Here is a 13961-nt window from a genome sequence, read left to right on the forward strand (position 1 = left end):
GTGTATATACATAAAATCGATCATTGTAAGGTAATATAAACATTTCTTTTCATTTTGTAAGGTATTTCTTCACCACTCACAACATAGTTTTGTATTATATATTACATTTTGGTGAATAAATCCTTCAAAATCCTACACACTGTACCTTTAATGCATAGCTTTCCTTCAATGTTAACAATCTGCAAAGTCCACCGTAAACGACGATATTGTATCTCAAAATAAAGCGTCGACTCTGAATCGTCTAAACAATATGGTATTTTTTTTATCTCAGGCTTGTAACATCCATACGGGGTTGTGAGAATCAAAACCCTCTCAGAAAATTTCAGAGTTTGCCGGTTTCACACTGCTCTGTTTCATGAAATTATTTATATTAGCATCAGTTACATGCTAATACATGCTTTAGAATTCATACTTGTATTCAATGTGTCTCATGTACAGCTGCTTTGTAACAATGAAAATTGTAAAAAGCGCTATATAAATAAAGTTGAGTTACAATGACCCTTAAAGAAAGAAGAGTTTTAAACACATAAAAATAAAGCTGTACATCTCCTAAACAAATGCCTTATACAATGGTTTTTTTTTTAAATAACACAAATGTATAATTCAAATTATAATATCTGATCAATGCCTACAACTTTAACAAACTATTAATCCTTTAAAATGTTTTGGAAACAAAATTATATTCCAATAAAAATGATGTTTAAACAATTTGTATTATTATTATTTGATTAGTGATAATATAAAAATTCCCAATATAACTCATTAATCATAAGGTACAATATATTGTAAAATAAATAATACAGTATATTTCTTTTATAATCTCTTTGAATTATTGTAGCAGTAGTAGTAAGTGAAGTGAAGTGAAGTGTCGGTGTGTATTCAACAGTTTTTTTTCTATTTAAATGCTTAAAATCTAAAAGTTGTTCTCTCAGAGACGCTCTAGATATGATCATGTGTTTAAGGAGAATATCGCCGGGAAACGTTGTCATTGCGCATTCATTGCATTGTATAGCAGTGTATTAGTACACAGGGACTGTAAATAAGAGAAGAACAACAGAATGAAACATTAAAGACATTCAAAAGGGTTCTATGCGCTTGAACACAAACAGAGGTCTGGTGATCTCATTGAAAGTGATCTTGGAGCAGTGTGGATTCATAATAATGACATTCGTTTCTGAGGCTGATGCAACACCTGACAGGCTTATTTGGTGCAAATGTTTAGAGAAAGGCTGTTTGGAAGATTGTGTTTATATTAGTGCTGTTAATCGGTTAAAAAAAATGATCTGATTAATCACAGTTTTTCTGTGATTAATCGCACATAAAAGTAATGTTTTTAAATAAACTTTTACATTCTAATAATTTCACATTTAATCTCCAAATTAATGTTGTAACATCAAATTTCTTTACAACATCAGTATATGAATGAAAGCCAAAATTCTGATAGTAGTACCGCAACAGATGTCTCCATTATTATTATTTTTTTTTTCACTTTAACATTAATTATAGCCATTCAACAGTATAAGTGAGAGCTCTCACGTCTAACAGTTAGGAAATATATAGAAATTGAATGAAATTCTCAAGCACTTTACAGTCTTTAATGCTTTGTTCTAAATTAAATACAGAATTAAAGCTACAAAATACACTGAATTGCTCTTTTCTTTTATTCTTTGATGAACATTAGTGACAGGAGTCACTGCAGCAAGTTTAAGTGCTGCCACTCTACGCAGATCGGATGCCTTTCCCATTTTCACAACTCTTTACATTCATTTAGGATTTTATTTAGCATGTGGAAATCTTTGCTTACAAAAATACTAGACAAAACAGGCTTTCTGGCATAATCTTGTGTGTTATATTTCATTCACGAAAGAGAAATTTATACTGATGCTGTCCTGTCTGACCCTGATTCACTGACGCAGCCTTTAGCCCATGACTGTAAACTTCAGATGGGGCCGCTTTCGCGTTGCGTTGCGCCGCCTCCCACAGTCAAAAGTTGGATCGTGAAGGAGGTCTGGCCTTGGAGTGTTTCACCCACACACCGGCAAAAAATGTTAGAATTGTGTCGATGTCCCAATATTTATGGCCGTTACTGTATAAGGAAAGATTCTTTGAAGTGTAAATACCGGAGGGAGGTGAACAGCTTCTTTAGTAAATATAGCTGTTTAAATCAAACATAATGAATGCAGTAATAAAAACAACATTGTTTATTCCTGATATGAGGCAACAGTTCATGTGGTGTAATACTCTTCCTGCAGTTACTTTCAAGAGTACAAGACGAGTTTTGGAACGTGACCTATCACGTGCGCAAAGTTGCAAACTGACTGCCTGTGGTTGTGGATTGCCGATTATAACATTGCAAATAACATTAGGTTTCTTGGACAGACAGATCAAATTGCTTTATAATACGTCAATCGAGCCATGGGAATTACTTTTGTATTGAATGTAGCAACCTTTTTGGACGTAGTCTCATGACGCGCATTTCTTAAAGCACACCATTCGCAAAGTCTCTCCACTTATTTGAAATGTTAAGGCGGGCCAGGTAAAGGTGATTGGCGGGCCGCATTTGGCCCACGGGCCGCCAGTTGACTAGCACTGACTTAACTCCTTCCCAGCCAGACTTATGAAAAAAGTTGCCAGCCTATTCCAGCGTTTTTTAACATTTTCACACAACTTTAATGGCACAATTTTGCGATCAACACAATTGATCGTTGGAATGATGGTTTTGGGAATCACTTAAATCGTTGAACTGTGCTGGAACGATGGAACTTGCGACCATAGTCAGGTAACGATGCTTTTGGGAAAAGCACCCCTGGTCGTTGTTCAGGTCGTTTGACATAAGTATTTGAGTCTGTCACAGTGAATTCCTCTGGAGAAAATCACTTGCTGCCGTCCACGTGATTAAAAATAGCTCACTGAAAGGTTATTTTCAGAGTGTACCTGCGAAACCCGCATCGTAACAGGCAGACTGCTCGGTACTACTGCTCTGTGGCGAGGAGTACGGTTAAAAAGCATAACAAATATTTTTTTGGGGGGACTAACAGGATTTTGAAAAGTGAGTGGGACATGTCCCCCTTGTCCCCAGTGGGAATTATGCTCCTGACTGCAACACTGTGTAAGACACTTAGAATTTTCCTGTTTGATGACATGGTGACTTTAACCTCAGAGAAGCATCCAGTCTCTGCTCTTGCAATTTTGCTGTGTAAATAGTGAATGCGCCATCTGGCTCTTTAAGGGAATGGGAGATGAGGATCAGATTGGTTTACAGCATGTTTTGCCCAAAACACACCCATGACCCATTAAGAGAATAGGGAGAACCCTTTTAGACCACACGCCTGGCACTTCGTTTGCCGTCTTTGAACTAGCAAAAGGGAAACGGACACGCCTTAAGTGCACTTGCACCCTGCGCTTTAGACCATGCGCATAGATCGTTAAAATAGAACCCCTTATTTTCAGGCCAGCACCCCAATGGGCGGAAATGCATTTGCTATATAAACATGATGTGAAAATGAGAACTGAATTAGACTGAAACTAGCAAAAAACAAATGATTCAGACCCTGCCATCTCTTGCAAATGGAAATCAATTTTTTGGAAGCAAATAAAATGTGGCCCTATTTAATTTGCCAGTCAGTCAACAATTTAAAGGTGTAATGAACAGGTCTTGAATCTAGGCCTGCACGATTAATCGTTATTAAACCAAAATCGCAATTTGAAGGAGTGCGATGTTCAAATCGCAAAAGTTGCGATTATTTCGATTAAAAGGGCTATAAATAAGATAATGCACCTACGTAGTATTTGACAGCAATGTTACGTTTATCCAACAGGTAGCGTTTTAACACTTTAGTGATGCGCGGATGGCGGTTATATCCGTGGGCGCTGTGGATGGATGATCCGCCGGTCGGATAATAAAAAAAACATTCTGATTAATTGCGGGTGGGTCGCGGGTGTATGATATCATATACAATATTAACAAAATTTCTCAAAAAATACGAACATGTTTTAAATGCATTTTTAATCAGGCGCTAATTTGCAGTAATTTAAAACAAATGCGCGCGTGGTGGCGGTAGATGACGGTCTATTTCTTAAAACAGAAATGGATGCAAAACGGATCCGAGAGAAATTTAAAAAGGGAGAATTAAAAACAAAACAAAAGGTAGGAAAGATAAGTACCGTGTGGGAGCGTTTCAGCGAAGTGGTTTAACGAATCAAGTGCTGGGTATGTAATATGCAACGACAGTGAGACACTGTATGTATATGAAAGCCATAAGACTGGTACCTCTTATATGGTACATCACTCGAAAGATTAGATTTAAGCATTTACAGACTAAGACAGTGCTAGAAAATGTGCTGAGTAATTAAAGTAACGATCGGGTCTGGATATCTATATCAGAGAAAACTATATGTGCGTGCGTGCGGGTGGATAATTTATCGAAGCAGCGGGTGCGGGTGACATTTTAGCTTATCCGCGCATCTCTACTGTACATGCTTTGAATTAGCAAAGAACATCGTTTGGGAAAGATGAGCGCGACCGGGAGCAGCAGTTCAAATTCGCAACAAAGTAACGTTATGTCTGCTGAAGCGCAAAGTCCTGCATCAGCAGACGACTTGGTACCTAAAAGAAAAAGCAACGCTCATGTTTGGAATTATTTTGATAGTCCGTGTCGACCTCGCGACACGATTGCTCACGCGTTTGAAATTAGCACACTCTACGACATATTTTCACAATGGTAGGCCAAAATAACAGACGCCATACATAACTGTAATTGTTTACAGTGTGTTTGGGATCTTAAGTTTAAGGTTTTATTTCTACTTGTTAATTTAGGTATTTAAGATACTGCTGTTATTCTCTTAATTTGTCATGACATTTTTGCATGACAACTTTATTTAAAAAAATGACCACAGTGTAAGTGGTTTTAAATAAACAGTGGGATAACGTTTCAATAGTTTGTGATTTTGCTTGGTCTTTCTTTGATGCATGCTGTTAAAACCAACACAACAAAACCTAGCTCTTTTTTTTAATAGTAGTCAAATCGCATTTAAATCGCAAATCGCAATTTTGGTCAGAAAAATCACAATTCGATTTTTTCTTCAAATCGTGCAGCCCTACTTGAATCTCACTGCTTTGATTGGATAACAGTTTGTGTAGTTGGAACCTTCTGTGAATTTGCTTAGAGACGTAACTTTAGGTTACACATTAACACCATTCACAGTTTTCGCAGGTCATCAGTATTATCTGGAGACCTCCTGTGATTTATAATCTCCTCACGTCAGTATTTCATGTGACGCATTCACACAGGATGATTTTACTCAACTTTACTGACTTATTTCACGGATGTGACGGCAAGGCTTTGCGTATAGTTTGTATTGGCTATAGTTGTATGGTGTTTAATGATATATGACCGTACCTGTCAGCATTTGAGACCAGTGATCCCGAAGCGGACAAAAGATCACTGCGATCGCGGGTCTCAAATGTTACAAGAGTTTCCATGATAAATAAACAAACGGAAGACTCCCAGTAATTTATGGATATAACCCAAACACTTCAAAACAGCCACCATTATTCACAAACGGTGGATAAAACCTTGAAAAATTATATATAAGCCCACTTAATCACAGAGATGCCGATTTGAATGAGCTAAAGATCACAGACAACTTCTGCAATTAATACAAATGACTAGAGGTCCTCAGGTAATACTAATCTCAAGTGAATAGTGCTCGGGGCACATCAAGCGATCTCTAACAAAGTTAAAAAATGTTTTACTTACATAAGATTGTTGCACCATTCCCAACATGTCCGGCGGACATGTTGGATTGGTCCCCAGAGGTGACTGATGCATTTGATGCTGGCAAAATCGCGCTGGCCAACGCTGCTCTGCTGGCGCACCGGTCTCCGACCACCCCACTTGCCATCTCCGAGTTCACTACTGACATTCAGCACGTGGCCATTAAAGACAATTTCGTTGCCAACTGCCTCTCCCGGGTTGTTGCTGGGTCCGTCCACTTGGGCCTTGACTATGCTACTATGACTATGGCTGTGGATCAGACCGCGGAGGTTGAGGTGCAAGCCTATAGCACGTCCCCCACTGCGCTGGTCATGGAGGATGTGGTTTTTGACACTGCCAATGCTACACTCCTCTGCAATGTCTTCACTGGCTAACCGTGCCCTACGCTACATCCTGGCTGGAGGTGTAGGGCACGTAAGGTTCATTAAAAGGAAGGAAGGAGGCGGGAACCGGCAGACATTAAAAATAAAGATTTAATATAAATAATAACTGCTGGCGGCCCCTCACGGCCGACCGCCGGCGAACAAAACATAAATACAAATATAAACTTAACATGTGTCCGGGCCCGGTCCTCTCTCCTCGACGGTCCGGTTGCTCGTTCTCTTATATGCTCCCAATCTCCTACGTGATTCGAGCCCGGTGTGCGCACAGCTGGCGCTCATTCACAATTACTCACCGATCTCGAACCACGGTCTCGCCCCACCTACTCCACTACATACCCCCATCACCCCTCACAGGCCGGGGGGTACCCCCGAGACTGTGCATGCTCCCTCCCCCTCCCTCGGGGGGGGTGGGGGGTATGCAGCGACGAGACAAGACAACGGAGACGGGAGCCCTCGGAGTGACCGTAAAGAGAAAGGGGAGAGAGGGAAAAAAAAAATTATACTCCGGTTCCCCGACATGCTGACGCTCGGTCCTCAACCAGCCGTAGTACTCTCCTTCGCGGTGCCTTGCGGTGGCCCTGGGGCTTCGGTGGACGGCTCGTCCGTCCGCCCCCTGGCGGCCGGCGGTGGCTCCTCCTTTATCTGGGAGTCGGGGCGGGTTCCCCGTTCCCTGCTCCTCCCCCTTGGGTGGACGGACGCAGGCTCCTCCGGACGCAGGCTCCGGCCTCTGGCGGACTGCGGCAACTCCCCCGCTCCCGCTTGGACGAAAGCCACCCCACCTCGACCCAGGGGTGCGGCAGCAAAGGTCGCCGTTCCACCGAAGCTCTGACGGTGGCCGCACTGTGCACTTCCGTTCCCCAGAGCCACCGCTTCGGGCAGCGAATTCCGTGCTCCCCGAACTCTCCGGCAACGCGAGGCCACTCGGTGACGAGGACTCTCCAAAAAGCACGTCTCTCCTTCCTCCCGGGTTTCGGCACCATTGTAACAAGGTTCATTAAAAGGAAGGAAGGAGGCGGGAACCGTCAGACATTTAAAATAAAGTAATTTATTCTCACGGCCGACCGCCGGCGAACAAAACATGAATACAAATACAAATATAAACTTAACATGTGTCCGGGCCCGGTCCTCTCTCCTCGACGGTCCGGTCGCTCGTTCTATTATGCTCCCAATCTCCTACGTGATTCGAGCCAGGTGTGCGCACAGCTGGCGCTAATTCTCATTCTCATGAGGATATTGGTAAACCACTTCAGCTGGTCCAACCTCCACGGCGAGGGCGCCCCCCTGCTTCCCCACGGCCCCTGCCCCTGGCCCTTCGCCCCTCTCCTATTAAGCAAAGCCGTTATGGCCACCTGATCCGCCCCCCCATACGTTGACTTTTCTAACAAGGTAAAATTTGTTCTGTTTTGCAAATATAAAGAGAGACCTATGTTTTATTTGGGGTACCTATTCGGTCTGGCTTGTTTTTAGGGGTGAATTTTGGGGGGTCCTGTTTAGCTAACCACAGTAGGTAATTACGTAGGTAATACTGAAGGAGACATTCACCAAGGTTCAGTACCTTTAGGGAGGAATTAGTTTTTGATCTGTTCCGGTTTTAGATGTGCGTGGCTGTTTTTGACCTCACCTCCTGTTCAGTGCGTGATATATTAAAGTGGAGAGTAAAGCTTACTCGACGCATCTTCGTCTCTTGTCTCTTCATTTATTGCACTCTACAAATTAATATAAACAACAACGGCTTTATTGGGCATTCAGTTGTATTAAAATACAACAAGTTCCAAGAGACAAGTACAGCATGATGGGGTCACAAACATACTAATTACCACCTAACGCCACCTTGCACCATAGTGACGGGTAATAATAGATTATGACAGATTTTTTACGAGCCTGTCAGTCAAAATGATGCACAATTAAAAAGTCTAGCGCAACCACTGGTGTGTACGTTTGAAAATTTGTGTGCTGCAGTCAGACAGAGAGAGGTGTGTAGCCTAGGGACATCAGTTAAACAGAGTGGATGTAGCAGGGGATGATAAGAGAAGATGAAAAGAACGATCTAAAACTTTTTCGTGAATAATGTTACGTTAAGGCCTGATCCGTCCAAAAATCATAAGCAATGCTATGACACGGAGCCATCAACCTCTCTGGTACAACCAGTCAAATTTGTTAAATACGGGGTTAGGAAAAATTATTTTAGAGGGCAATCAATTCGCTTCATAATACATTATGTTGTCAGGAGCCGCGGGGATAACTTCTGCCCAGGAAGGGGAGACCTCACACTAACAGGGCCGTCCAGGTAACATTTTCCCACTTAATGAAAGTCATGGTTGTTCCCAGTATGGCAGATTTTTCTAAATAAATCATTGGCTAAAGTGGTCGGAAAAGTTGCTTTATCTAGTGACAACACTGTTTTATGCCAAAAAATGTTGCAAGACTGGATGAAGTTCTGAGACTTGCTGTAATATTTTCCTACTTGCCCTTGTGGCAGCCATGTTAAGCTGTTGAGCTTTCCTGGGTTTTGTGTTGAGGATAGATGAATGAGGCTTTTCTGAAGCTACATCTGACTTTGACTTCATTTACTTTAACAATATGATTAGTTTTCTTTCCATGCCACTGTGTGCTGGGTATTAAAGTCAAATCAGACATCAAATTCTTTGTCTTTTGTCAGCAGAGGTTTGAATTTGACAACCATTATGATTCCAACGACTCAATATGATATTGTAACACTTTGTGATATTACTGCACATGTCTGTCTCCCTCATACTTTGACAGTTGCCCCGCATTAAAATGAAGCTTCAGAGGCACTCACTCTATACAGACTCTATACACCTGCGCTGCTCGTGCTGGTCAAGCAACATTTTCAAATGACAATAGGACAAAAAACTGTACCATGATATTTAATTGAACTTTTTAAATAGCAAATGATTTCTTTATGCGTGGAGGCAGAATCATTCACATCATCATCCAATCCATCATAAAACGATTGCATTCAACAGTCCTAGTTATCACATACAGAAGGCAGCACAGGGTGCTCTTTGGGTGCAAACATTGATTTCGGCTGTGATTTATGTCTTCATGAATGTGTGCAGATTGATGGACGTGTGTGCCACACTGAGAACAGAGCATGAAACTAAAGTGACTCTGGTGTTTGAACATGTGGATCAGGACCTCAGGACGTATCTGGAGAAAGCTCCTGCGCCTGGACTGCCCATCAGCCAGATCAGAGTAAGATCATTCAACATCAGTCATCCTCATCCGCTCTTCACTGAACGCACCACACATGATTCGGTGTGAGTTATGGTCTCGTGATCTTGTGTTACACAGGACTTGATGCAGCAGCTGTTGTGTGGTTTAGCGTTTCTGCACACGAATCGAGTTCTTCATCGAGACCTGAAGCCAGAGAACATCCTGGTGACCAGCAGAGGGCAGGTGAAACTGGCAGACTTTGGTTTGGCACGAATCTACAGCTTTCACATGGCGCTCAGCCCAGTGGTAAGAACACAAAAACTGATTATAAAGGAGTACGTTTTCCAGCAGCAGTATTTGTTGTGTGATTTTTCTATCAAAAGAACGGTGTTGCAAGTGTATGCCTTTCATTTCTCATTCATCATGGCACACATGACGCACAACTTGAGATTGACTCATTTCAATTGCTTTCCGTTCAGGTTGTCACGTTGTGGTACCGCTCACCTGAAGTTTTGCTTCAGACCTCTTACGCCACACCTGTAGACATCTGGAGCACTGGATGCATCTTTGCTGAGTTGTTTAGACGCAAGTGAGTAGAAGAAATGTTGTTAAAATAAATTATAGCGGACATTTTTCACGAGTTGGTATGATGTCGGTTACATACGGTTACATACATACATACTTAAACCATTGCATAAAATGGTTGTGTAAAACAACACGGACAAAACCCTCTGTTCACAGTGACCGGTCTCTTTAAATAATGATGAGCTAACGCTATTTACACACTATTTATTTTGTTTAACATGTTTATTTTAGTGCTGTCAATCGATTAAAAAAATAACACACAGCTTTTATGTTTTTAAACATACTTTTACATTCTAATAATTTCAAATTTTATCTCCAATTGAATAAAGAAACTATAACACATTTCTTTAACAGCATCATTTTATGAATGAAAGCCAACATTCTAACATCGTTGGCTTTGCAACTGATGTCTTTATTTAATATATATATATATTTTCTTCTAATCAAACGCATTACAATAAGTGTGCCCTTCCTACCAGAGTCGGTCTGACCGGTAGGAAATTTACAGAAAAAAATAAAGTTCTCAAACAACTTACAGTCTTTACTACTGAATACATGAAATACAGAAGAATCCTCATCAAAGCTACAAAATTACATTGATTTCGTCTTTACTTTTTTATTCTTTGATGAACATGAGTGACAGGAGTCACAACACTAGGTTTAAGAACTGCCACTCTGACTCTGATCTGACCTGCAGATATGACTGTGCTTCCTATTTTCACTACTCTTCATAAAATACTTTATTTCATTTGTTTAAGATTGTGGTTGCGAAAATAGACAAAATGTACTTTTGTTAATACTGGTGCTGTGCTGTCTGACAGATTCTGACGCAGCTTTACACCAGATTTGACCTCTGTGTCGTTGCGTTGAGCCGTGTTCTACAGCCACAAGCTGTCAATCTATACTGACGTGTGAATACAACCATTTCAAATCACACCTTAATAGTTTAAAAGCCTTTATATGAATAAGAGTTTTTTTAGATTTGTAAATTAAATCTGTTTATAACAGCTGGCTGCTTGTACATTATAATAATAATAATAAGTTTAATTTGAATAGCACATTTCCCAAGCTCAAGGGCACTTCACAATGACAAACAATATAAGTAATCAATCAATACAAAGATGGACAGTAGAAATTTGCCACGTCCAGGACATGCGGTCGCAGTTTTGAACCATAGTAGTAATAAAGATAGTCAAGTACAACAAACAATCAGATACAGCATTACACCACAGCAGTTTAAGAAGAAACAGGTGATGACCGATAATATTGGTTAAACAGATATGTTTTGAGTTTGGACTTAAATTTGTGTAGTTTGGTTATTGACCGGAGACACAAGGGCAATGAGTTCCAAAGTTTCGGGGCCATAACAGAGAAAGATCTCCCTCCCATTGATGAAAGGCGATATCTAGGAACACAAAGAAGTTCCCCTCAAAATGATCGAAGTAAACGAGAAGGAGTATATGGAGAAAGTAGGTCAGAGAGATAAGTAGGTGCAAGACCTTGAAGTGACTTAAAGGTAAGCAGATGAATTTTATAAATGATACGAGAGGACACGGGTAGCCAGTGAAGGTTAAAAAGAATAGGAGTGATATGAGCAGACCGTTTGGTGTACATTAACATTCTTGCAGCAGAGTTTTGAATATTTGAAAATCTCCCAAATGGGAGATGGAGCGTGCTGGTAAACCAGAAAACAAGAGTGTTACAGTAGTCAAGGCGAGATGTAATAAATGCATGTACTAGTGATTCCGTATCGTTTGGGCTCATGAAGGGACAGAGTTTGGCAATACGTCCAAGTTGTAAGAATGCAGCTTATGAGAGTTTGCTAAAATAAATGTCTAGATTTAGTGACGAGTCAAAAATGATACCCAAGTTTTTAACAGTGGCAGTTGGAAAAATTGATGTAGCTTCAAGGTCAATTTTAGGGGAGTAAGTTGTGTTTTTTGTTACAGTTGGAGGACCTTCAAGTAAAACTTCTGTTTTTGTCAAGTTCAAACTGAAAGAGTTGGAGTGAAGCAAGGTTTTTAACTTATTGACACATGTCAATATTATCCCGCTTATAACACGGCTACTTGCCACATGAGAAAAAAAACTGGACATGAAATGTGAATTTGAATTACTTTATTAGCTCATTCTTATTGAATGCAGACCTTCCGTGAGGAAAAGCTTTTAACTTTCAGTTTTAAAGTAAGAAACGACGTTCAAAAGTCACAAAGGGTTAGGAATCAAGCAATCAAGCATTCAAATGAGCCGTCTAAAAAATATCATTAATAGATATATCATTAAACCAAAACGAATAAACCCTTAATAAAATTGAAAAATAACTGAACCCAGTGTGTATGAGTGTGTATGAGTGTGGAGAAAGAAGAACGTTCAAAAGTTCTTGGATGTTGAATGACACGTTATTTGTGCAAGATAATTGTTTAAAATGGTCAGTTTGTGTGGTTGATGAGGGATGTTGAAATCTTTTGAAATCTACGTCATGCATGACTGTTCAAACATGATTGCGTCATACAGAAGACGTGGACACGCAGCGCAGTGGCAGTGCAAGCCGTGTATTTGTGTTTAAAATGTATTTTAGACTTTTTTAGTTTTCTAGGAAAATGATCAATCGTTTTGCTAGACAAATTTTTGAAATAAAAATACTGTTCTACTTATAATATGTTTTAGTATTCTCTCTTTTAATGGTTACAAGATGCCAATGACACAAAGTGATGGCACAGGCCTATACAAATAAGATTGGACTCTTATCAAATGTAGCAGTTTTTCTGAAGCTTATTCTGAATGTTAAACTGAAATGAGGCATTAGTCTTCTGTAAAATAAATTCGTATTGCATGTCAAAACATTTCATAGAATTCTGAGAATGATCATTTCTGCATTTGGCAGACACTTTCATCCGAAGCCATTTGTATTGCATTATACTACACAACGCACATTTGTCTCTGACTATGTGCATCCCTGGGATGGAACCCCTGACTTTGGCATTGCTAGCGCCACGCTCGTACCACTGAGCTCCAGATCTTTCAGCTGCAGATTTGAAATAGAACATCAGACCTCCGGTGTATTTCTAGATGACATTGGCATAATCACACACGGCTCAATGAGGACTGATTTACTTCGAGGTGTTGTTAACGATCTTGACTTATCTCTCTGATGTCTTGTGTTTCAGACCTCTCTTCTGTGGAGATTCAGAGGTGGACCAGCTGGCCAAGATTTTCGCGTATGTGGATTTAACCGCATCATTGAGATCTGACTGTGTGCTGTTACTTAGAACAGATTGTGTCCATCATCATTGAATCGTATTGAAAAGTGTTTGGATTGTTTCTGCACACAGTGTGATAGGTCTGCCGTCTGAAGCGGAGTGGCCATCTGATGTCACTCTGTCCCGCCAGAACTTCAGCCCTCAGAAGCCTCAGTCAATCACAGACTGTGTTCCAGAGATCAGTGAGATGGCAACAAAGCTCTTATTGGTACGTTAACATCGACATCACATCATACATCAGAGGCGTGTGTGTAAAAACACCAGATGGAGCAGGGGCGTTTCCTCCAAGAGGCAGTACCTCCTCCATTTAAATGATATGAAAGCGATATCATGTCAAATGACATTGATTAGTGTGAACAACATTAACAAAAGTAACACCTTCTGAAAGAGATCCTTTAGGAGGTAGCGTTTCTCTTACTGGCTATGATTGAGTCATCAACCCCTTCACTGGCTGCCTTTACATGGAGCATGGCTTTTAAAGTCCAATCCGAATGAAAATCTTTGTTTCAGAAGCACATCCACAGACGCCTTGTTATCAGTGCACAATCTAGCATTTTAACCGCTTGATAAATATAAGAAACACGGCGCAGAGAGTCTTTGTGCGGCAAAAAAGCCAAAAAATTTGAAAAATTTGAAAAGAGATCAGTCAGAACTGATGGATCAGGTGTTGACACATGAAATGTGTTTCAGAAAATACTTAAAGATGGCTGCAGAATCTACTAATCTTGTTGCAGCAGGCAGATCATTCCATAATTGTGAAACAGATCCACAGAAGGTAT

The 13961-nt window shown here is 40.5% G+C and overlaps 1 protein-coding gene across 4 annotated transcripts in view; it reads left to right on the plus strand.

Moving 5' to 3' along the window:
* Positions 1–13961, plus strand: part of cdk4 (cyclin dependent kinase 4) — a 43269-nt gene that overhangs the window by 3984 nt on the left and 25324 nt on the right. For all 4 annotated transcript variants that reach the window (XR_008904968.1, XM_056734353.1, XM_056734352.1 and 1 more), the window contains exons 3-7: positions 9241–9376; positions 9476–9643; positions 9817–9926; positions 13090–13140; positions 13255–13390. Coding sequence is in view for 3 of the 4 variants with exons in the window: in XM_056734353.1 (XP_056590331.1) it covers positions 9241–9376; positions 9476–9643; positions 9817–9926; positions 13090–13140; positions 13255–13390 (601 nt within the window). In the remaining variant the exon portion in view is untranslated. The remainder of the gene's footprint in view (positions 1–9240; positions 9377–9475; positions 9644–9816; positions 9927–13089; positions 13141–13254; positions 13391–13961) is intronic.

This window comes from Triplophysa dalaica, chromosome 21 (genome assembly GCF_015846415.1).
Source record: "Triplophysa dalaica isolate WHDGS20190420 chromosome 21, ASM1584641v1, whole genome shotgun sequence".
Classification (NCBI taxonomy): domain Eukaryota; kingdom Metazoa; phylum Chordata; class Actinopteri; order Cypriniformes; family Nemacheilidae; genus Triplophysa; species Triplophysa dalaica.